The sequence below is a fragment of the Dermochelys coriacea genome, chromosome 10, assembly GCF_009764565.3.
Source record: "Dermochelys coriacea isolate rDerCor1 chromosome 10, rDerCor1.pri.v4, whole genome shotgun sequence".
Classification (NCBI taxonomy): Eukaryota; Metazoa; Chordata; order Testudines; family Dermochelyidae; genus Dermochelys; species Dermochelys coriacea.
The window spans coordinates 50,416,422-50,441,913 of record NC_050077.1 but is presented as its reverse complement, the minus strand read 5'-3'; the positions used below and the strand labels follow the sequence as shown (position 1 = coordinate 50,441,913).

The 25,492-nt window shown below is 38.8% G+C and overlaps 1 protein-coding gene across 3 annotated transcripts in view; it reads right to left on the bottom strand.

Moving 5' to 3' along the window:
* The window catches only part of ETFA (electron transfer flavoprotein subunit alpha), a 46,764-nt gene that overhangs the window by 986 nt on the left and 20,286 nt on the right, over nucleotides 1-25,492 (bottom strand). For all 3 annotated transcript variants that reach the window (XM_043493857.1, XM_038418726.2, XM_038418728.2), the window contains 2 exons: nucleotides 9,603-9,668; nucleotides 5,014-5,094 (listed from right to left, as the gene is read on the bottom strand). In XM_043493857.1, coding sequence (XP_043349792.1) covers nucleotides 5,014-5,094; nucleotides 9,603-9,668 — 147 coding nt within the window. The remainder of the gene's footprint in view (nucleotides 1-5,013; nucleotides 5,095-9,602; nucleotides 9,669-25,492) is intronic.

Here is a 25,492-nt window from a genome sequence, read left to right as displayed (position 1 = left end):
ATATCAAAATTGCTTTAGGACATTACATTTCTATGATTTACTTGGAAAACTGGTGTAGTTCCTCTAATTTAATTTAATCCATCAAAATTTAATTCTGAAGAGATGAGAAAGTGATAGGCAGTAAACAATCACCATGAGCAAAAAAATAGTTTAAGGTAAAATGCATCTACTAGTCAAGCATCAAAAAATTAGTTAAGTAATAAAAAAGGAAACTGAAAAGCTGATTTAACTAGCATTAAACAATCCTTTTAAAGTGAGTCAGTGACAAAGCCTTGGCACCTGCTGTGGTTCTGCCACTTAACACAGCAATGCTGCACTGTAATTCTGACTAGCACTAGGAAGAGCAGTTATGCATGTAAAGAGTTGGTAGATTAATCTATAGAATACACCTGAAAACCTATCCTAGTCACTTGTGTAAAATATCAATTACCTTTTCTTTTAAGGGGCTGCAGGTTGCCCCAGCTCACAAAGATCCCAGCTGAACTCACCACTGATGAATATAGCCTCTCAATTATTTAAGAGAGCTACATTTCCATTAGGTGGAAATAATGTGTTCGTACAAAATTTATTAAGGAAATTGTCTACATGTTGTTTCTTCCGAATGTCACTTTGTCTCCAGCTTATTAAAAGGCCCATGTTTACTGCCGAGCCAGCAGGCATTAGTTCAGGAATGGCATTAAGTGCTGGCAGTGTTTCTGCCTACTTTCCTCAGTGGATATACTATGAGCTCATGCCAGTCAGTCATACAGATTACATGCAAATAGAGCCCCCAGTGTAACCTGTAGCAGTACTGTGAAGAGTTCTAGTAAACCTTCTCTGTTCAATTTTTTCTACATATAGTAAACAGGTTTTTGGGATGATGGTAGGAGTTCAGGTGATAAGCCTATTTAATGTTAAGAAACTGACGTGCTTTATCTATTTCACACTGTACAAAACTAGAACCTTCAGTCGTATCTAAATTCAATGTTAACTCCATGTTCATTCATACTTCAACTAACAAAAGAAATTTATTCAGTATTTGGTCTTTTCTATAATAAGTTCAAAAAAGGAAACCAAATTATTAGTTTCTGAAAGTGAAGTATTTGGGATAACAATCAAGAAAGTCAAACTTGACTTTTTAGATCTGCTGTGATGTGGGAATGATAGATAATAGTACCTGAAATTAAATTCCTTCAATACACAACACAGGAGAATGAAAGCAAGAAAGCTTTCCTCAAGACTTTAAATAGCAGACTCCTTTGTGGAAAGGCTAGGATTCCACATAATACTCAGTGAATGGGAGATCCTTGCCTAAGTACATGCATCTGATGAAGTGAGCTATAGCTCACGAAAGCTTATACTCAAATAAATTTGTTAGTCTCTAAGGTGCCACAAGTCCTCCTTTTCTTTTTGCCTAAGTACAGTTACTTTTCAGAACCTAGTGCTTAGGATGGATGCACTTTTAGTATAATATAAATAAAATTCAAATAGATATTTGCAGAGGCACAGATTTTCCCCCCTCTCCCCACAGAGCTTATTATGGGGATTGTTTTGATATCTTTACATCGTAACTTTCCCAAAATGAGGAGTCTGGAAAGCAAATCAACAGTAGACAAGAAACAAGACAGTTGCCCCAATTCAATGCAAAGCACTTATGAATGAGAATTCAGCACATGATTAAGCCTATCAATGGGATTTAAGCCTCTGCATAAAATACTTTACTGAATGAGGGCCAGTGAGAAGTTCTGAGGGGTAAAACAGGTACTGGATCCTACAAAGCAGTGGTGGGTAACCTGTGGCCCATCTGGGTAATCTGATTGCGGGCCGCAAGACATTTTGCTGAAGTTGACTGTCTGCAGGGAATGGTGAACCGTGGACACTGGGAGCTGCGGGGGGACCATGCCTGCGGATGGTCAATGTCAGCAAACATGTCTCACAGCCCACAAACAGATTACCTTGATGGGCCGCTTGCAGCCTACAGGTTGCCCACCACTGCTACAAAGGCTACTACTCATAAGCAGCACAATTTGTGCAATGGTAGCTGCTAAAGGAACTCATATTGGAGTTAATAAAATATAATCCTAAATTTGAGGACCAAGATGGAGTTGCCTGTAGGAATATGCAAGGCAAAAACACTGCATCCTACAGGGAGATACCTATAGGTATGCAAAAAAACCCTCAGTGTTAATCATACAAGAATTAGAACCTGCACTGACGTCAGCAATATTGAAAGTGCATTTTGAAGTGCATGAGAAGCAATTGTAAAAATGAGAGCCTCCAGATCTGCAATCATTAAAAATGATCAAATTATGATGACTGTGTCAGAGTGAAATGTATATTTCAGCTTCAGAACTGCTAAACCTCAGTAAATGTTATCCCTAAACAAACACCAAGCTGAATTCCAAGCTCATAAAACAATTAAGTCTGTTCACACCTGCACTGCAAATTAAGAGTATAACTAGCTTCCAAACAACTCTGTATGCATGCAAACATAGGGGTGATGGTACATTCTCTCACCCAACATGGGGATGCTGAAAATAGGGAAAGAACATACACACAGTAAGCAGGATATTTTTTTTTTTTTTCCACACTTCAATGAGGTTTTGGACTGCACAGACAAGCCAGGATGTAGGCTTAGAAAAATGTCCTATACCAAACTTTTATTCTCGTGGTTTTCCAGTAAACTTTGCTTTATAGAATCATAGAATATCAGGGTTGGAAGGGACCTCAGGAGGTCATCTAGTCCAGCCCCCTGCTCAAAGCAGGGCCAATCCCCAACTAAATCATCCCAGCCAGGGCTTTGTCAAGCCTGACCTTAAAAACCTCTAAGGAAGGAGATTCCACCACCTCCCTAGGTAACTCATTCCAGTGCTTCACCACCCTCCTAGTGAAAAAGTTTTTCCTAATATCCAACCTAAACCTCCCCCACTGCAACTTGAGACCATTACTCCTTATTTTGTCATCTGCTACCACAGAGAACAGTCTAGATCCATCCTCTTTCAGGTAGTTGAAAGCAGCTCTCAAATCCCCCCTCATTCTTCTCTTCCGCAGACTAAACAATCCCAGTTCCCTCAGCCTCTCCTCATAAGTCATGAGTTCCAGTCTCCTAATCATTTTTGTTGCCCTCCGCTGGACGCTTTCCAATTTTTCCACATCCTTCTTGTAGTGTGGGGCCCAAAACTGGACACACTACTCCAGATGAGGCCTCACCAATGTCGAATAGAGGGGAACGATCACGTCCCTCGGTCTGCTGGCAATGCTCCTACTTATACAGCCCAAAATGCTGTTAGCCTTCTTGGCAACAAGGGCACACTGTTGACTTGTATCCAGCTTGTCATCCACTGTAACCCCTAGGTCCTTTTCTGCAGAACTGCTGCCTAGTCATTCGGTCCCTAGTCTGTAGCAGTGCATGGGATTCTTCCATCCTAAGTGTAGGACTCTGCACTTGTCCTTGTTGAACCTCCTCAGATTTCTTTTGGCCCAATCCTCTAATTTGTCTAGGTCCCTCTGTATCCTATCCCTACCCTCCAGCATATCTACCTCTCCTTCCAGTTTAGTGTCATCTGCAAACTTGCTGAGGGTGCAGTCCACGCCATCCTCCAGATCATTAATGAAGATATTGAACAAAACTGGCCCCAGGACCGACCCTTGGGGCATTCTGCTTGATACCAGCTGCCAACTAGACATGAAGCCATTGATCACTACCCGTTGAGCCCAACGATCTAGACAGCTTTCTATCCACCCTATAGTCCATTCATCCAGCCCATACTTCTTTGCTGGCAAGAATACTGTGGGAGACTGTATCAAAAGCTTTGCTAAAGTCAAGGAACAAGATGTCCACTGCTTTATGTATGATACTTTTAGGAAAGGTTTCAGAGTAGCAGCCGTGTTAGTCTGTATTCGCAAAAAGAAAAGGAGTACTTGTGGCACCTTAGAGACTAACAAATTTATTAGAGCATAAGCTTTCGTGAGCTACAGCTCAAATGCATCCGATGAAGTGAGCTGTAGCTCACGAAAGCTTATGCTCTAATAAATTTGTTAGTCTTTAAGGTGCCACAAGTACTCCTTTACTTTTAGGAAAGTCCCTGTGACGTGTTCTTGAAAACAAGCTTAGGATCTCTGGTGAGAAGCAGGAGATGAAGGAAAGTGCCTGACTGAGGGCACTCAGTCCAAAATATAGGAATAAATACCATCTGTCCCTAAAAGGTGCTTCCTAGATGCTGGCTGGTATAAGGAGCATGAAAAAAGCCTGATTTGTGAGGAATGGCAGGAATAATGGACATAATATTACAAGATAAAATATCTTTAAAAGGGCAATTGTTCAGCCTCTATAGTAGTTAGTTTTACACCTTAATCTTCTACAGTTTTATTATTTAAGAAAACAGTGAAGCCAGGACAGAGTTATGGACTACTGGCTACGAAGTGTCATGTTTTAAACATCAGTTTGAGTAAATGATCCAAGCATCTGAGCCTCCTCCCATATTCTAAGGGTCTCTTCCAGAATGAGTCTGATTTAATATAGATTATTTTGAACTGTCTTCCTAGCTCAGACTTCATTACACACAGCTCCCACCTAGGTGTGTGGCTTTTTTTAAAATAGGAATTTAAACTTCTATAAACAGGAGGAGCAGGTGATATAATGCAGAGATGCACAGACACAGAAATTTAAAGATTGTTTAAATAATTGGTCTACATGGAAATGAAAGGAAAACTTTCCAACAATTATGAGGAGTGATTCTCATCTACAAGCAACCACATGCAGTGGTGGACACTTTTAAAGACATCAGAGGGGTTGAGTTCTTTATTCATTCAGCATTTTTTACTCCTATCCACATGCTTATGTCAGCTTAAAACACCATACTTCCTTATTCCTAGTATCTCCTTAAATACATCTTTACTCTTACTTCAAAATGTCATGAAGGAGCAAGTAAAAAGGAAAAAAAAAGTATGCAGAACTGATCTACAGTATGCAGAGCGCAGCTCTAAAAAAAATTAAGATTTCCCTTTCCTACCCCCTTCAAGGTTAAGACTTACCTTAAATAAATCTGCTACCAATCCATAGTCTGCAACCTGGAAAATCGGCGCTTCTGGATCCTTATTAATAGCAACTATGGTCTGAAAGTAGAAACAAAAACACATTTAAAATATACAACAATAGATTACATTTTTTCCCCCATATAAAAAGTGTCTTACGTTCACACCGGAATACTAGACCCAGCAGATATAGTCAAGTGCATTTGACAAATGCTTCCCATTTCTGCCTTGAAAATAAGACTATAAAGGAAATCTCAATAAGAACTAAATGTCTACAACAACAGAAAAGTTTTCTAAGCTCGACTATTCTATGCTCATTTGATCAATGGCATTTGACAAATGTTTTTAAGGCAGAAATGGGAAGCAAGACTGAAGGAAATCTCAGTAAGTGAATTAAAATGTCTACAATAAATAATGGAAACACTTATAGTCTGACTATTCCATGCTCCATTAACAGGGCGGTCATTTGATGTAGGAAGGAGGGGGAAGATACTTCCTTAAAATGCTATAATAAAAAAGGACATCCACTATAAAAGGTCCGTGATGTTTAACAAATAAAAATGGGGAAAGACATTTTGAAAAAGGAGTATAAAGCCACACTTAAATGTTATTTTTTTTTTTTAATGTGGGCAACATCATTTAGTTCACTACACAGTGGAAAAATATACTATTAAAATCCCAATGCTAAACATAGAAAACTCCCTCCCCTAGAGGACAGAGTCCGTACTTCTAGACCAAATTACTTCAAAATAGCTTCATGATAGTTTCCAGCCCAAAGACTGCAGGTGCCTAGATAAATAGCCTGTTACGGGATATTAATATACAGGAGAGCTCTGTAAACACAAAGCTATACAGCTCACAAATAAACCCCTATACTGGTTATGGCTACCACCAATCAATTCAAAGCAGTGAAAAGCCACAGGTATTCTAAGCCAACATATTCTTCATATGTTTATCTGCTATTCAAAGAGACCTTTCATTCAAATGTCTGTTTTTCTCCATCCACTACAGGTACTCTACCAAATCATTAATTTTGCTGAAAAAGCTTGATGGTAATAATTAAATGAAATAAGGTTAGAAAATCCTATGTTTCTAAACCACAGAAATGGTTTTCTATAACTAGACTGACATTCAAAATATTTGCCTCCAACTATAAGTTGTATGTTCTAAAGCAGTGTCCAACCTGTGGCATTTGAAGCGTTAGTGCAAGATCGAATACCAATTTTCTTTAAGTGTGTTCCGTGAGACATACCCTGTGATTTTTAAATGGACGTGTTTGAATGAGCTTGCAGCCTTAGGAGCAGCTGATGTTGATGCCAAGCTCCAGCTGCCCTCTTGGTTGCCTGCAGCATTGCAAGGGGAGAAGTGAATGCTGCTCCATTGCAGTTTCCTTGCTGAGCTATGGAAGCCCACAGAATAGTAGTTGGACTGACTTCACTTGGAGCCTAGAGACAACTAGCAAAGAATGACCTTCCTCCCCAATATAGCCACCCAGGGCAGCCCAGGATGGGAAGAAAAGCAGTTATGGCTTCTCAATTTTATGCCCCAGCCTTGGCACTAGTTAGAGGAGCATGGGGGCTACTCTAATTTCCATCACCTGGCAATGTTCCCTTTGGAACCATATGCCCAGCTGGGGACAGCCTCATTGCAAGGTGCTATGGCCACTCCAACAAGGACTGCTTGCAGGATGCATAGGAGCTGGCTGCACTGGTGTTGCACCTGGTGAGGACTCCCCTCAGAGGGCTCTTCAAGGTGCTTTCTGTTCCTTCTACACTACCTAAGCAGGATAAAGGGAACAAGCCCAGAAATCTGCCCCCAAGTATTGTCATTTTGAAACAAGGTGTTTGGCCCTCAGGTTGAAAAGGCTGGAGAGCACTGCTCTAGAAGAACCTTGTGGAGGTATTATCTAATAGGTATTCAGAAAAATATTCACCACTGGCCTGTTGAAGAGGGAGATGTACCCTCACCATTGTTAGATTTGTTTAACCAACACATCTCAGTTTCTCCTATAACATATCCACTAATTCAAGGAACTTCGGTCACCTGGTATTTCTTAATCAGAGCTGGTTTTCTATGTCATACATTAGATTTCACAGTCTTTAGTGTTGAAAAAATCTCAATACTGAAGGATCAGGAAGTCAGCATCTCTTCTCTCTCCCCTGCACTTCATAAACAAGTGTTTTTAAAATCTGCATTCAATACAACTTAAAACTGTGTACTTTGGCTACAAGACTGACAACAATCCATCTCCTACCCTGTGTGATACTTCAAATCCATGTGTTTTAAGGGTGCAAAATCAAAAAGCAGATAAATGACAGTCTCATGAAAAGTGGTCATATTTCCATCATTTTACAACTTCATCATCCTTCCCATGAAATATTGAAGGAAATCATCAGATGGTAAATTCAGAGAAACAACAAATACTATACCATTTAAGGTTTTCTAAGAGGTAGGTCTCTTCACTAACACCTTTAAATGATAAATAGTGTCTGAAAACAACTAAGACCTAATCTTTAACAATGCTTCAGTAGCTTTGAAATATTTTTATTTTAATCACTGTTCTGTAAAATGACTGGATTCAGTACATTTAAAAATTATGCTGATCTGACTGGCATGAAAACTAGGTAAGATATAAAAAAAAATTAAACCTCCTAGAAGGGAAAGGAATTGTGAATCCATAACAGATGAAACAACTAACATAATCCATCCCTTCTGGAAAACTGATTTTTCTACCTTGTTGTAAAAGTACAAATAAATTATACATTTCACTCAGAGAAAGCTTCTCTGACTACTTCTGAAAACATATCCTTAAGTGTGCAAGTTCACAATGCCAGATAATTCACAGTATGGGGGGCAGGAGGAAATCACACAAGAGACTGTTGCCATGGTTACAGTTTTTTTTTAAAACAGTAATATAAATTGGATCTTTTCAGTAAATACAGTACCTAACTGCTTCTACTAAAAACAGAAGTAGGTCACAGTTCAAGTAAAAGTAAGTCTTAAGATACACAAGATTGTTTAAATATAAAATAATTATAAAGGGAAAAATTAAACTAAGTAGTATATGATTCAAAGTCACCTAATCTTTTATATGTAATTGGGACCAAACAAACAAAAACAAAAACAAAAAAAAAAAAGAGGATTTTCCAAATTCAGAACACAATATTGAAGAGAGCAGGGGATCTTATGATATTAGCAGGAATGCAAATATTCTTTATTTCAAACTATTTCTTTATCACCTTCCCCTCCCCGTTTAATCTAGCAGAGAAGAGGCTAATGTTACACAATTTCACTAATTGTGGCATAATGGCATAAAATCTGCCTCTTCCACTGCAGATCCTATTAGTTAGTTACACCTCTCCACCTCACAATTTTCCCTGAAAGTTTTTCCTCCATTGCCCACAACACATCCTTTAATTTCTCAATCAGGTTATTTTTCCAACTGTATTACCTCTAAAGCATGACAAAGCTTGTATGAAGAAGGCTATACAAAATGTATTACACTGCATCTTCAATGGAATTTCCTCTAACCTAAATCTGGCAGCTGGTGTTCCACTCATTCCTATGCCCTCCAATAAAAGTTTGACATTTCACTTTAAAATGCACACACCAAACTGCAGTATTCAGAAGAAACTAGGTGCCATAATAAGTTCAGATCATTCTACTATGTAGTTTGGCTCATGCTAAAAATATCATTGGATACTTAACTAAGCTAAATTTGTTACTGTGGACAGAAAGGAATTTTAAGAACTTTTCTCCTGAAATTTCAGAAGATGAAGATCCATTTATCAAAAGGTGAAAACAGAAACGTATGCTCCACCTATAAAACAATGGGAGACACTCACAGGGTTTTCCACTGCTTTACGAGCTGTTCATGCTTCAGCAGGATGCCACAGCAGAAACACATTTACGCCTGTTTGATAAATCTACTTTAACAGTCTCCTGAAGAGGTACAAAAAATGGCCTCTTGTAAAAATTACTTGTAACAAAATAAATAAATAAAATCTATTTTTGGCATTGTTATTACTGCACATAATTCTGCCTATTAGGAAATTGTCATCATCCAGTCCACAGTCCAATTTCCAAATTTAGCCCATACATTTCAGCTACTAACGAGTTAAACCATTTAAAGTTTTATTACCATTTTATAAAATGTTTCCATTTGAATAGATAAATGCAGGAATGTCACTCATCTTTTACTTTATGGAATAGTAAGTTCATAATTCAAATTGCACATTGTTATGCATGAATTAATATGTCAGGTTCTGAAATCTGTGAGTGGGACTATAGTATAGTATTCAAGAATGGAATTTTTGTTTAAACAATACATTAATTTAATTAGTCTTTTCTAATGAAAAACTTCGGTTTTTACAACAGATTTCTTTTAAAGTTAGCTTACTATTGAAACTTTCACAGTATTTAACGTAATATAGAGCTTTAAGAGTTGACATTTTTAATGCAGCAGAACCATCCAATCATCTTGCTATGTTCACTTGCACCAAATGTTGGAAGAAGTTCTACTGCTATATGGATTTTGTCAAAAAATTTTTTCCTTCTTTCAGTCTTTTCTAATACATGCAGGACTGTACCTTGCTGTCTTTCATCCCTGCTAAATGCTGGATTGCTCCAGATATTCCAACAGCAATATAAAGTTCCTAGAAGAAAAATAATTATTAGCGTAAGTGAAAGTGTGTAACGTCTCACTGAAACTATAACAAAAATCAGTACCGTAGAGTGTTTTAATATACAAGTAATTTGTCTAGATTATGGAAATCCAGAATAGCACATTGTGCTATGGGAGCACTATAGGCAGATATCCCAGGGAACAAGACTTGGTTCTCTTGTCCACTTGGCCAGTTTTAGGGTGGGAAATAAAGACAAAAAAGTATCTGGCACATGCACAACCACAGTGATGCCCTATGTGAGGTTTGTAGTTTTGTAAATGCATTATAGTACACATTACTCCTTAGTTGAAGGATGGGACGGCCACGGTTGGAAGGTCTTTCAGATTCTCGGAAAGATTTTAATTTAATTTAATTTTTTCCTATCAGTTTTAATTAATTAAATGCAGGTTTATTTCTAAAAAACATTTTTAAAATTCAATTTGAAACTGACAACCTTTGTTAAGGCCTAAATTTAGTATAATCATTTAAATTTAGCACGCACACAAAAAATAATATTAAGCAGTATATGTTTGCTATCCAGTTTCAAAGAAAGTCACCCACTGACCTAGTCACTGGCTATGCACCTGGAACCAGAGTTTGCTAACATGCTAAACCAGCTTTTGACCACAGAAACCTCTTCTGTAGGTGCAAGAAACAAATATGTTTTTCTTTTCAGTTTACTCAGCTAGTTCATTCAAAGTTAAGAAACCAAGTGGGAGTTGAAAAAGCAGGAAAGCTTGTTTTTCTCTTCCAAGCCATGAATAAAAACGAGATGTGAGAGGGTGAGATCTACTAGTTCTAAAACTGAAGGACACAGTGACCAGAAACAAATCAGTTCTATTTGCTAACTACAGATAATTTAGATTAACTATTTAACAAATCAGTTATGTTTTGCATTTAAAACTATTTTGAAAAACTTTTTCTATGTATCAGGACATGTAAGTTTTTTTTAATTAAATAAAACTTAAATTGTTTTTGTGCATATTTACTTGAATTTTCATCCTAATGCAGCTTGACACAAATATCAAGTGAAATTAACTGTCTAGTAAACACAAAATACAACACTCACCATATTCTAACAAATATAAAAATTAAAAATCTGAACAAACAAGTTACATAATGGTTTAAAGAAATGTGCATAGATAGAGTGAACGTATCTGGTTAGCAAGAAGCAGCATCAAATTTAGTACTTTAGTACTAAGAAAAGGAGTACTTGCATCGGATGCATCCGATGAAGTGAGCTGTAGCTCACAAAAGCTTATGCTCAAATAAATTTGTTAGTCTCTAAGGTGCCACAAGTACTCCTTTTCTTTTTGCGAATACAGACTAACACGGCTGCTACTCTGAAACCTGTCAAATTTAGTGTACATTTGGGTTGCAAATTAACACATTTTTATGTTACTAACAAGAACCAACCTTTCTTTAGAAAAATAAAGTACAAATGCAAAACATGATTAAAATTTTTTAAATCATGACTAAAAATGGTGATTTAAATCAATCCACTCTGCTGCTATCTGTCTTGGAGACATAAATAGGGCTTAAGTCACCAGGGTTGTCAATGTGGAAACTTTTACATACTTTACATTTGAAATGGGTAAGAATTTATAAGCAAATAAATCTAAATTCTTCAGAAAGGCTTATTAATATTGGCAGTCTTGATTTATAGAAGAAAACTGTTTCTCCTTAGTTTGAAAGTCATCCTGACTACAATCTACCCAAAGCCAGGCACATTTTGAATTCATGGAACAATACTTTTTGGCCAACAGCCCAAATTTCAGGCAACACTATTGTTTGGCTACCTTCAGAAATTCACAGAAGAGAACCAAAGAGTACTTTTCATCATCTCATTCATAAAGACCAAGACAAGGAGCTACTAGACAGAAGGAAGGTCTAAGTTAAGTCATTTCTCAGTGCCTCTCACTCACCCACTCTCCTTTCAATGTCCTCCATTTTGGAAAAAAAAAATTAAAACAATCTTAGTTACAAAACCCAGTTAGTTTAACACCTATATTGCAATGTAGAAAGAGCATAGTGTACATTATGATCAAGGAGGTAAGAAAGATTTTACATTTTTTTTAAATCAAAAAGTGTTCTAGTTCAAGTTAGCATCTGTGAGTCAGCAAATTCATCAGGGACCCAAAAAACCCACAAGTGGTAATTTGTATGTCCTTTTCCACATTCTTTAGCACATCCCAAAGAACCACACAATGCCAGCCTTTGTCAATTTAACCCTTTAGCTTACTTGAAATATGAGCAATCCACCAGAAATTACCATATATAAAAAGAGAGAAGAATGCAGAATAGAGCACAAGGATAAAGTCCCCAATAGAGTACAACAAAATATTGAAAAGTGATAATGTAGCAGTCCTTGTCCTTAACCAGAGGCCTTCTCCAAACCCACACTTTAAATCTGGTTACAGTGCTTCAATCATAAACTTTGCTAGACACAAAACTGAAGTCTCATTTTTGATGACCCCTCCCCAACCCCACACATACTCACCCCACATTCCAGGCTTAATTTGGAGAAAAATCAGCCTGAAGCCTCTAAACTTGATTTCTTCCATTTTACAAGAGGCAGATGGTACTCAGAAAACGATGCCCCAGCTTTCCCTAGTCTTCCTTGTACCCTTCCCCTTCTCCCAACTAACTGAAACACTTTCCCATTTAGCTTTAAAGTGAGCTGAAATCTGTTTTTCCTTCTGCAGGCTTAGGGGCCCAAAAGCTACAAATTGTGTGCCAGAATCTAGATCAAGGAAAGGGACTAAAGTGTAGCCTTATTGGCTCTCAGCATGTTTCAACTAGAAAGCCTTGGACATGGCTGTTTCCCTTTTTTTTCCACCTCAGTTTAACTGCTACCCACTGCTGTTCAATTCTTCCCTCTAAAGTTACATGCACAGATCAAGTTTAGAATCCAGAGTTTCTACACCCTGACTTATTTTAGCAACTCCTGCCTGGGGCTTCTGCTTTCCAAGGATTGAGGAGAACACCTATCTCAATGGCACATTTTTTTCTATTGGATCCCAGCACACAAATATCAGACAGTAATGAGCAATGCTACCACATAAGCCAAATTCCTGCCCCATTCCTCAGGGGAAACAAAGGGGGGGCTTCAATTAAGATGGCTGGATGCATAAATTAGGAGAAAAATTTATTTATTTCTGCCAAACTTCTTCAAAAATGATACTTTTAAAATTTTACTTTATTCCTATGTATTCATGAAACTTTCCCAGTTTACATAGAAAACTCTGAGTGATAATGATATGGAGGGAGTGCAGAGTGATGATAGGATATTTCATTTTGAATGTAAGAAGTCTATAAAAAAATCAGGAAAAATATGAACAACGCTATGAAATGCATCTAAATTCTGAGCATTTTCACAAAGATATCCAATAGTTGGAGACTACAAAATTCATTGAGCTTCCCCCTCACTCCTTTACTCAACAGATTCCTGCTTGGAGTCACCCCATTTTAACTGCAGCTGCTACGTCTAACAAGTGTAATATAATATGTACACAGAAGGAACCATGGTTAGACTGTAATATTGTAATCATCCCAAAGGAGAAAGTAGAGGCTACATGAGAGATTAATCTCACATTGTATTGTTTTTTACTACAACCCTCTTAAAAAAAAGTTATTGTAATATGATTTTGAGAGAGATTCATTAAGCGCTGGTCTTCTAGACTACCAGGTTCCTCTTGTCAGTTTGCTAAACTTTAAGGACCAGTCTTTGGAAGGAGTCCAATTTATCGAAAGCCAGACCCTCATGTCTATTTCCTATTGGCATATCTAGGAAAGACAAAAATGTTTTTATTAAAAGGTCACTTATATACTACCAGATTTCTTTGTCTTAAACATATAGTTAAGTCTTTTAAAACCTATGCACATCACTAGCCTTTTAGTTTGCCTGCCTTCAACTTCCCAAGTATGATATCCAACCCATTTTGAATGGTTTTAGTTTCTGTGGTAGATCACTTCAAGTAAGCAACTTTTACTTGAATGTGTAATTATAAAAAGACACTGTGCAGAACAGCACATTTCCTATTAGTAGTTCCCTATCGCGAAAAAAATAAAATAAAATAAAATAAAAATCCAAGTATTAAGAAGGAGACTCAGTTTATATAGGTTACAGTTTAATTAAAATATACCAAGCTGATTGGACCAATAAAATTTCCAAGCTGCTAGGGGCCGATGCAAGGATCACCAAGGAAGGAACTGGTCACCCACAAGGCTCTCAGATCTCCTAGATATCAAGATAAGGAAGATTAGGCAAGCCATATTTTCCCTGTTTTTATTTAGTTCTTTTAAAAATATAAAATCTTCCCACTTCCATGCCTTTACTGAAACCATGAGCTTCTACCTCAGCTGTAAGGTGAAGTCTCTGGAATTATCTGTGCTGTAATAATGCCTAAAGTCCCCAGTCAAGTCTGTGGCCCTCTTGCACTAGAACATAAAAACACAAGAGAACATGAAGCCAGATTCCGTACTGATGCTCTCAGGAGGCACAGTCCAGGTGGACGGTTGGCAAAAACAGGTTTACATCATCTGTGTGTCCCCCAGATTTGGAGTCCCTGGAGAAAGTCAGAGCCCCCTCTGGGGCTGTTCTAACTTTCTGTGACGTATGTCAGCCCTATGCTGCTCCTGCATGGGAGAAATTTCACCAAGAGGAAACGTCAGCCTTTTTACATCACTGGGATGGCAAAAAAAAGGGCAGTTGTGGGGCCAGATTCTGATCCATGGTCCTTGCCCTGAAGAGCTCTCATTCTAATCTGAAAAAAATGCAGCAAGTGAATGCAAGTAATATGGGGAGGAAAGGGAGAATGATATTAATATGACAACATGGCTATAAAACTATATGCTCAGGTTGATGGTTTTGAATAATTTGAATGTCCTTCAATATTACCAAGGAACACATACATTAGAAGGGTTTGGTAAATATGAACAGCACAAGTTTAAGGAAAGGGGAAACAGGAAAGCTGATGGGGAGATGGTATGGAATTGAGGAACCAAGAAGCATGGAAGATGAGGGGACACTGTGAATAGCATACGAGGGCAAAAAGTGGAAAGGTAAAGAAGCACGAGCAAGACAATACTAACAGTCATATTTAAATTAAAAAGGTGCTATTTGGGGAATTGGTGGCAGTTCCATCAGGGCAGTGATGGAAATGTGTGAAGGCAAGGCAAGGGCCAGCAGCGTGCGCACGCACACCCACCCACCCCTTGTGCCCTGACTCCTCAAGAGGGCTGCAGCAGCAGCCAGAGATGACCGTGTGTGTGTAGCTGGGGAATTTATAACCTGCCTAGACAACCACACAGTAATTGCAGAAGTGTGAGTAAGGGGGCAGGCAGAGGCCCAACTCAAGCATTCATCCCTGGCAACTCTTAGGGCTGTAGCAGCAGGTTTGAGTCAGAACAACTCTAAAGAAAGAGAATCACCACTTAAAGTCCTGATTTTGTTCTATGTACAATCTGAATTTTGACTCAAGTTTCAAGCAGCTGGAATTCTAGGCCGAGAACAATTTTTACTCCAATCTCTCCATGAACTACCAGTTCAGAGTCAAATTAAAAGTCCCCAATCCTGCAAACCTTTACTCGAGTAATCCCAGTAAGGTCAATGGGATTTCTTATACAGAATTTTGTAGGATTGCATCTGAAATCCATATACCCAGTTACACTATGTTTTATGGAGCGTCACCTACAAGTCACTATACAGCATAACAATAGGTCAATGCAGAATGTTTTTCATGTGTACACAGATCTGCAAATTTATGAAATGATGATTTCCTAAATGTGCCATGTCTTGTAACGTTAATATTAACATTGATATTTACTTATAAGATAATTTTAAAATGCCCAAGGCTGCCTTAGGGCAGTTACATTTGCTTAAGAAAGCCACAAGAACAATTTTTATTCTCATTTATAGTACGAGTGGGAATTCTCTTAAGGTACTGTTTTGTATCTTGCACAGGTGTAACACAAGATGAGGTAGTTGCTTTGCAAATGTACTGTCAGTGCCTTTTGATTTTATCCCAACGTCTGAATTACATTTAAACTCTTCAGTGTACATCAATTTGTCATCATTGCAGTGGCATGCTTTTAAACAGCTAGTTTAATGAACCCGTTTGACACATGTACTCTTTCTATAGATAGCCCAGAGATTTTATTTTCTTTGAAAGAGTGAAAGGACAATGAAATTAGAAAGAAATCTTAGTTATGAGAGTTACTTCACACGAAGGATCCCTTCCAATTACAAGCTATTAACCCAATAAAATGTTTTATGGCTTGACACTAGTTATATATTACACTGTGTATCAGACAATTGTTCCAAAAAAAATTTACTAAACAGTGAGGTTGTTGAATATCTTGCATTCAAGTAGCAGAGGTTATTAAACAATACACCAAGTATTTCAGTTCCATCCAGTTCTAATCTTTTTCACTTAAAGAACCTTTACGGACTTTGATCAGCCAGGGCATGTAATTACTCTTAAGAAGCATGCTTAAGGTGTCTGCTGGAGTACAGGGCCATACAGCATTTCTTTCTGCTCTCTTGGGAACTGCACATCAATTGCTTTCAGCTAAATGCACTCACATATGAATATTTTAGTACAATTTAATGTTTCTGCACCAACCCCAAAGGAACAGAGCATCAATTTGTGAACACAGTTCTCTTGGAGTTAAAAGCAATGCTGGATAATGCAGGATGAAAGGGTTGTCAATCTTTAGCTTTTTAGCAAGTCAGAGAAAGGTAGTCTGTAAATTCAGTCCCAGCTGCATACAAACATCTCTTTAAAGTTCGCTGCTACAGAGCTACTTTTCAACACTAGTGAATTTTCATAGAAGACAGTCCAAAAAACAAAATTTCCTAAGCATGGCCATTTTTCCCAAAGCTATTCCCATCTGCTAACTACCCAATGACCTCAACTCAACCATTTATACAATAACAAGTGCCTCTGCTGGTCTGTTAATAAAATACCCAAATGTAATGCACAAATAACACACTCCCACAAAGAAGCTAACTATAGGTGTGAGAATACAAATAATTCACCATGTGCTCGATTATTGGAACTTTAGCTATCTCAATATACTCTTGTACCTATGGACAATTAGGAAGCAATGAAAATTTTGTCCATATAGCTGTTGATAAGCAAGTAGGGGGAATACTATAAAAAAGTGAGTATGTACAAATGAGGTCCAGATGACATGCAGCCTAGGGACCAAAGGGAATTAACTAGTTCACTTACTGTTAGCAATTACTTTGAAAAGGAGTCAGAGATCTGAGAAAGAACATGAATACTGGAATAAAGACGACGTGGTACCAACCTCCCCCACAAAAAAAAAAAAAAAAAAAAAAAAAAGAGAGAACAAGTCTAATAGATACCATTCACCAGATGGGACAAGTAAATAATCCCAAGGAAAATAATGGAATAAATATTGAGAAAAGAATTTGTAAGCACCTAAGTGAGTAACAGAACCATGAGCCATTAATATAAAGAATACATCAGACTACACAAAATATTTGATTGCTTTTTTTCCCCTAGTTTAATAATGGAATTAGCAGATTAAAAGAATGCAATAAAGCAGCTTTGAAGTATATGATATTGCCTCAGATGAATTGTACAAAACACAGTCAAAAAAGTGAGATGCATCACATGAAGGAGAGATTGTCTAGTGCAGTGCTGCACAGAAAAGTAGATTTTCATTTTTTTGGTCCAGGCTTCCTTTAAATGCCCAAAGTGATGGAGCTCCCACCACTCCCTTGGGGAGACTATTCCACTAACTAATGTATCTCAGCACCAGAAATGTTTCCCTACTATTCAGGCTCCATTTTCACTTTCTCAAATTCATCCTATTATTCCTAGTTATATGGGGTGTACCACACTTAACGGTTTGTCTACACATGGAATGAGAGTATCTGCATAATATTTATTGTGCTTTAAACTCATACCCTACCGTAATCCAAGTTAATTCTGAAATGTACATAAGTGCCAAGTTGTTCTTCTCCATACTTGGTGTTTGTGCCCTTCAAATATTTTAGACTTAGATCCCACCCTTAGTCACATCTATTAAACCAGGGATTCTCAACCTTTTTCTTTCTGAGCCCCCCCACAACATGCTATAAAAATCTCCACAGCCCACCTATGCCACAACTGTTTTTCTGCATATCCAGTAGATTAAAAGCCCATGCCAGCGTTAGGAGGTAGCAAGCAGGGCAATTGCCTGGAGCCTAAATTCCCTGTAAGCTACACGGCCGCACAGCAGCCTATTTAGCACCACACAGGCACTCAGAGAACCCGCCCTGGCGGGTTGTAATCCTGTAAGTATGGGCTACAATCTTTTTGCCCAGATGTATACATTTAGCCATATTAAAATGCATATTGTCTGCTTCCGCCAGCCTTACAAAGCAATCCAAATTGCTCCCCATCAGTGGCCTAACCCTCTTCATTATCTACCACTCCTCCAGTTTTTGCATTATCTGAAACCTTTATCAGTAACGATTTTAGGTTTTGTTCCAGAATCATTGATAAAAACGTTAAATAGCGTAGGGCCAAGAACCAATCCTTGTGGGACACCACTGGAAACACACCAGATCTATTATGATTCTCTGTTTATAATTGCATTTTGAGACCTATCAGTTAGCCAGTTTTTAATCCATTTAATATGCGCCTATGTTAATTTTATATAATTCTAGTTTTTTAATCAAAATGTTGTGCAGTACCAAGAAAACTCTTGGAAACAAGTTATCTGGACCAGCTGACTTTAAAATGTCTAACTTCAGTAGGTGCTGTTTAACCTCCTCCCGAGATACTAGAGGAATTAAAAGTGTGTGTTACATCATATGACATGACTACATCATCTCTTTTTCCCCCAGAAATACAAAACAGAAATGTTCATTGAACACTTCTGGCTTTTCTGCATTATTGGTAATTTAACATTTCTATCTAGTAACAGACCAACAACACTGTTAGAATTCTTTTTGTTCCTAATACACTTTTAAAAGCTTATTATCCTTATCTCTGCTGGCCACAGATTTCTCCTTGTGTTCCTTTGCTTCTCTTATCAAATTTTCTACAATCCCTACCTTCTGATTTATATTCATTACTATCAACTTCCCCTTTCTTCCATTTTTATATACACCAGCCTTTACTTCTCCTCTAAACCAGGTCAGTTTTTAACCAATATGGCCTTCTTCCTCAACTGTGGCTTTTGATGTATCTAGTAAAGTATTCTTAAACAATTCCCAATCATCATTCATATTTTTCAGATTAAATTCCTCCTTCAACTGATCTGGCTCATAATTATAGTAGCACCTGAAGTCCTAGGGTCAGAGAATCCTGGCTACCCACTTTACCTCTCCCCTGATATTCCTCACTGTTATCTCCCTGGTGCAATTGGAGTCTTATTATAGGCTGAACCTCTGGAGGTGAGGCTACCTGCTCCATATGTTCCAAGAGTGGAGTAGGATAGGTCACTGGGCTACCTGAGGAACCACATTCCCAATACAGAGATTTTTGGGGCCCCAGTTAGCCACTCTCTCCCTACCCTAGCTGTGAAATAATACAAAATGTGTCTAAGGAGGTTAGAAAAAGGAGGTATGAAATAAAGTGACTTTCAACATAGGAAAATGCAACCTACCCTAGTTAAGTAAAAATAATCTCACTCCAAAGATTGTTAGGAGATATTTCACGCAATAATACAAAGAGACCCAGGTGCCCTAGTGTATAACAATCAGAGAGCAGCATATGGTAGCTGAAAAAAGAAAATCCAACTTTTTTTTTTAAATAAAGAGGTAGTTCTCTATTCAACACTGAAGAGACTGCACATAGTGTACTGCATCAATTTCTAGGCAAAAGATGTGGATAAGATGGGAGTTGAAACTGGAGTTCTACTCTATTGTATTTAGGTTTTTATACAATGCTCATCACCACAGCATCTGAGCATCTTCCAGTAGCGCATTAAGCAATGTGACTATGCACGAGTCACATTTGTTCCAATCCTCCTCTGCAGAGGGAAAATATGGGCACTGGAAAATTGTTTTGGTAGGATTGATTTTTATTAATTATTATTATTATTAGAGCAACAAAAATGATTAAGAAAAGACTGGAAAAAAATCCCACTGAATAGCTTGGATACATGACAGCTAATGAGTACAGAACTATTATCTACAAGTATATGAAAAAAAGTGTCAATATCAAAGAGGAGTTTTAGGGTAGTCCCAAGAGAAGATAATGGGATGAAAGAGCAAATGGATAGCTGCTTCTTAGTAGTGAGATCATTTTAGATTCTGAAGGGGCAGCTTTCATGGTTTTCCCAAAGACCACTCCACTTGCCATTTAAAACTAGAGTGGACTCCTACAAGCAGAGGACATGCTGCTCTCCTTATAATCATCTCTCCCAGCATTTGCTTGGAGAACAGTTTCAGCGTCTACAGAGGAAGCAGGCTCCCATAGAGTTTCAGGGGACAAAGTCAGGAGCAAGAGGGGAGAAACTAAGGGATACCATATTCTCCCTCTGAATACCTAAAGCAGTATCAGAGTATGTCTTTGGACTTGTATCCCCTCACATTTGCCCAGAGAAATGGAAGGCTTCGCCAGTGGCAGCACAGCTCTTGTATAAGCTATGTAGCCATTGTGAAGAGGGTAGCTAAAGAGTAGCACAGAGGCACCAAACCTCTGTGGGACCTGCTGATCTCTTTCTTGCAGATCTTTAAGGCTGGAAGGCCACATCATGTGCCTCTCCTAGCTTCTCTAACCCTCATCCAGCCACCCCAACTTCAGGGTTTTGCAAGACATTACATAAGGTTTACAACAAATTGCTGGCCCCTCCTATGCCCTCTCTGTAGGAGCTTACAAGTTTAACATCTTCAAAATTCAATAGCTTTAACGATTAAATGCTAGACTGAAAATTCTGTACTTGATAGAAAATCCTGCCATGTCTCAGTTCAAGAACAAGTCTACGCACCATTACAGGACAGCAACTCTGCTAATGCCAATAGCTCAAATCTCCATGAAACACCAAGGTGTTCTTTTCTAAGTGGGATACTATCATAAATGGGACATAAGTACTTGTTTTCATGCATCTAAACAGTTGATAAAAACAGTATTTTATTTACCTACACACTATTTTTTTGTGGACATCTATGCAGGGGGGTATATTTTAATTACGTAAATTGAAATCTCTGCTTCAGAACAAAATTCCCCTATCAGTTCTGCAAGAATAAGTTCACCTGGTTGAGAATGCAGTAAATTTTCCCAACTATATTAGTGTAATGAATACTTACAATAATCTAAAAAAGTCTAATCAAATATTCAGGCATTCACAAAAAGACCTTTAACAAATTGACTATCCAAAACCACTTAACTTGAGTGTCCTAAAAAGAGTTAAAAAAGGAAAAAAAACGAGTAAAACAGGGACAGCATATGGTACTTATTTTAAGGAACAAATTCCATACACTAGCAGAATTTTTGCATGGTCAATGTAATAGAAGATGAGAGTCTTTTTGTAAACATATTCTTAAAGCAAAGAACACAAAATAAGGTTGTGTGTCACTAATATTAAGCTAAATTGGATATATAGGATTTTTCAATTAGTAAGAAGAATTCTAGTTTAAGATTCAGCAGACACATGCTACTGCTTATGCCTAACAATATTCTCTGAGTTCACAGATAATCTTAACACAATTTACCTCCTTATCCAGAAGCTTAAATGCCTAGTAGGGGAGTTTTTATTTGGATATCAAGAGTTTCAAGAAAATACTGCTAGCGTAACAGACATTTGGAGTCAATAACAATAAAGTCTACATTAAACTAAAGTAATAAACCCCAATGTCTTAAAAAATCTGGGACAACAACAACTCAAAACTATACAAGAGCAACATTACCAAAAGCTCCAGTCAACCAGAATATGCATGAAACTTAAGAATGAAAGTACATGATTTTACAAACTCAAAGCTACTGTGAAAGTTAAAGTGTACCATGAAATATACTGCACAGAGCTAAGTCTCATGTCTATAATGGAACATTTGTATTTTAGTTTCTTATTTAACTAACTTCTCCAGTCACTGGAAGAAAAGTGAAGAAGTTTTATGGAAGTTCTCCAGGAACATTCCAAGAAGAATGTGTGTTTAAAAAACAATACAATTGGCCATATGGTCATGTATTAGCATATTAGCATTTCAGAAAAACTCTTAACTGTGCAAAAAAACCTCACAAGGCTGTGGGGATTCACAGTGTGTCCCATGATGCCTAGCTAAGTTAGGTTCTTAAATCTGTAGTCAGTCAGCCAAGGAAAAATTAAGGGTCAAGGACCAAAATTTCTCCCCTCTCATTACATCCACAAAAAAAAAATTAGGAGAGAAAAAGATGCATCTCAGAGCATTCCCTGCTTCACCAATTAACAGAACGAAAGCACCTCCCCACATTAGCAGGCAATAAGAAGCAAGACTCTCACACTTCTTCCCCTGCCTCTAAGCTCTCAGAATTAGTCTCCACCTTCCTAGTCCTTAAACAACAAACCCAATTCCAGATCCATCCCAGTCCCGCACTGGGGCTATGCAAGCAGCTATAAATAGAATAGCTAAAGCATACACTGAAACACTTTCCCCATTAGAAACTAAAAAGCACAGAAAACCACCGACATCTCACTCTCCAGCAGTTTCTTGTAGCAGAGTCATTTCCTGCTTTTTACAACAAATACAGCTATGCATGATTTAAGTCAGAATTCAATTCTATCTAATCTGAGTGGAAAACTAAGAAGTCGAGTAATGTGATTAGTTAATATACAAGGATGCTTTGTGACTGCATTCAAGTCAAAACTTTCAGAATATAATGTACGATAGGCTCCTGCTAAATGGTCTTCATAACAAAGATTGCAGTCACCCCTTTCCGATGACTGTTCTGTATCTAGTACTCCTTTATTGTATTTCAGAGAATCCAATTATATTACATTTCTAGGTGAACCTCCTCTTCAGCTACAAAGACAGACTCTCTAGCTAAAGAACTGAAGTGACTACAAGCTTAAATTAGTTAACTTTCTATAGGAAAGATTCATAAGAGGTCAAGTACATGCATTTTTAGACTTTCACATCTAAGGCCTGGTCTACACTACGAGTTTGTCGGATTTAGCAGCATTAAATCAATTTAACCCTGCACTCGTCCACACAATGAAGCCATTTTTTTCTACATAAAGGGCTCTTAAAACCGATTTCTGTACTCCTCCCCAACAAGGGGATTAGTGCTGAAATAGACATCAACATTTCAAATTAGGGTTAGTGTGGACGCAATTCAAAGGTATTGGCCGCCGAGAGCTAACCCACAGTGCACCATTGCGACCACTCTGGACAGCGCTCTGAACTCGGATGCACTGGCCAGGTGTACAGGAAAAGCCCCGGGAACTTTTGAATCTCATTACTTCTTTGGACAGGCGAGCACATCAGCACAGGTGACCATGCAGTCCCAGAATCGAAAAAGAGCTCCAGCATGGACCGAACGGGAGGTACTGAATCTGATCGCTGTATGGGGAGAGGAATCCATGCTATCAGAACTACGTTCCAAAAGACAAAATGCAAAACATTTCAAAAAATCTCTGATGCCATGAGGGACAGAGGGTACAGCAGGGACACAACACAGTGCCGTGTGAAATGTAAGGAGCTCAGACAAGCATACCAGAAAACCAAAGAGAAAAAAAAAAAAATTTCCACCAAATGCATCCGATGAAGTGAGCTGTAGCTCACGAAAGCTTATGCTCTAATAAATTTGTTAGTTAGTCTCTAAGGTGCCACAAGTACTCCTTTTCTTTTTGCGAATACAGACCAACACGGCTGCTACTCTGAAACCTGTCAGAAAACCAAAGAATCAGACACACACTCCAGGACAGAGCCCCAGACATGCTGCTTCTACACTGAGCTGCATGCAATTCTGAGGGGAGGGGGGAAGCAGGGCGCCATCACTACCCCACCCCTGTCTGTGGACTCAGATGATGGGGTACTCTCAGCCATGACTGAGGATTTTGAGGACAGGGAAGATGAGGAGGAGGAGGAGGAGCTTGAGGAGAGCACACAGCACACCATTCTCCCCGACAGCCGGGATCTTTTTATCACCCCGACTGAAATACCCTCCCAACCCAACCAAGCCGGAGAAGGGACCTCTGGTGAGTGTACCTTTTTAAATATAATACATATTATAAAAGCAAACGTTTTTTAACGATTAAGTAGCCTGAGGACTTGGGATGCATTCGTGGCCAGTACAGCTACTGGAAAAGTCTGTTAACGTGTCTGGGGATGGAGTGGAAATCTTTCAGGGACATCTCCATGAAGCTCTCCTTGAGGTACTCTAAAAGCCTTTGCAGAAGGTTTCTGGGGAGAGAAGCCTTATTCCGTCCTCCATGGTAGGACACTTTACCACGCCATGCTATTAGCAAGTAATCTGGTATCACTGCATGACAAAGCCTGGCAGCATATGCTCCCAGTGTTTGCTGGCATTCAAGCAACATCCGTTCTTTATCTCTCTGTGTTATCCTGAGGAGAGTGATATCGTTCATGGTAACCTGGTTGAAATAGGGGAATTTAATTAAGGGGACATTTAGAGGTGGCTGTTCCTACTGAGCTGTTTGCCTGTGGCTGAAAAGAAATCCTCCCCGCAGTTAGCTATGCGGTGGGGGGAAGGGAGGGAAAGAGGGGCATTGGCGCTGAGCTGTTCGCATTTGGCTAGCAGGGATCTTCCCTGATACCAGTCACGCAGTGGGGTAAGGGGTAAAGCAATCATCCCAGAGAATTGGATGGGGGAAGAGGGGGGTTAGTTTGGTTTCTCCTGTTGCATGTTAACAGGAAAACCGCAACACTAAATGGCCAACTCAATGTGCTTTGCTTGGTATGGGAGAGGAGGGCACTCCTGTTCTGAAGGTTGCAGAAGCCGAAAGACTATGGCTTACCATGGCCGTTTGCAAGCCGAGTTCTGTTGCCCAGCACTGCGTGTGTGATCTCTAACACCAAAGCCGCAGGCACTCAATATAAGATGCAAAATGCTACCTTGTACCAAAACCACATGTGCTATGTAATGTGAATAGTGTTGTTCACCGTGAAAGAGTATAGCCATTGTTCTGTAAAATGGAATACTTTTTAAATACTTCACTCCCTTTTTTCCTCCAGCAGCTGCAAATGTTTCAAGCCTCCCTCCTCCGTCCCAAAGGCTATCTCAGATAAGGCGGTGAAAAAAAAAAATGTACGTGCGATGAAATGTTCTGAGCTCATGCAGTCATCCAGCACTGACAGAGCTCAGCAGAATGTATGGAGAGACAACAGCAGATTAGAAGAAAGTGACCAATGAACGTGAGGAAAGGTGGCAGCAGGAAGATCAGAGGAGGCATGAGGCAACGCTGAGGCTGCTGCGGGATCAAACAGACATGCTCCAGTGTCTGGTGGAGGTTCATGAACGGCAGCAGGATCACAGACTGCCGCTGCAGCCCCTGTTTAACCGTGCTCCCTCCTCCCCAAGTTCCATAGCCTCCTCACCCAGACGCCCAAGAATGCGGCGGGGGAGGCTCCGGGCACCCAACCACTCCATCCCAGTGGACAGCCCAAGCAACAGAAGGCTGTCATTCAAGAAGTTTTAAAGTGGCCTTTTCCTTCCCTGCTACCACACCCCACCTGGGCTACCTTGTGAGTTATCTCCCTATTTTTATAATCAATTAATAAAGAACACATGATTTTTAAATGATAGTGACTATTTCCTTTGCAAGCAAGCTGTGATCGAAGGGGGGAGGGCAGGTGGCTTACAGGGAATTTAGAGGCAACCAAGGGGACAGGTTTTCATCAAGGAGAAACA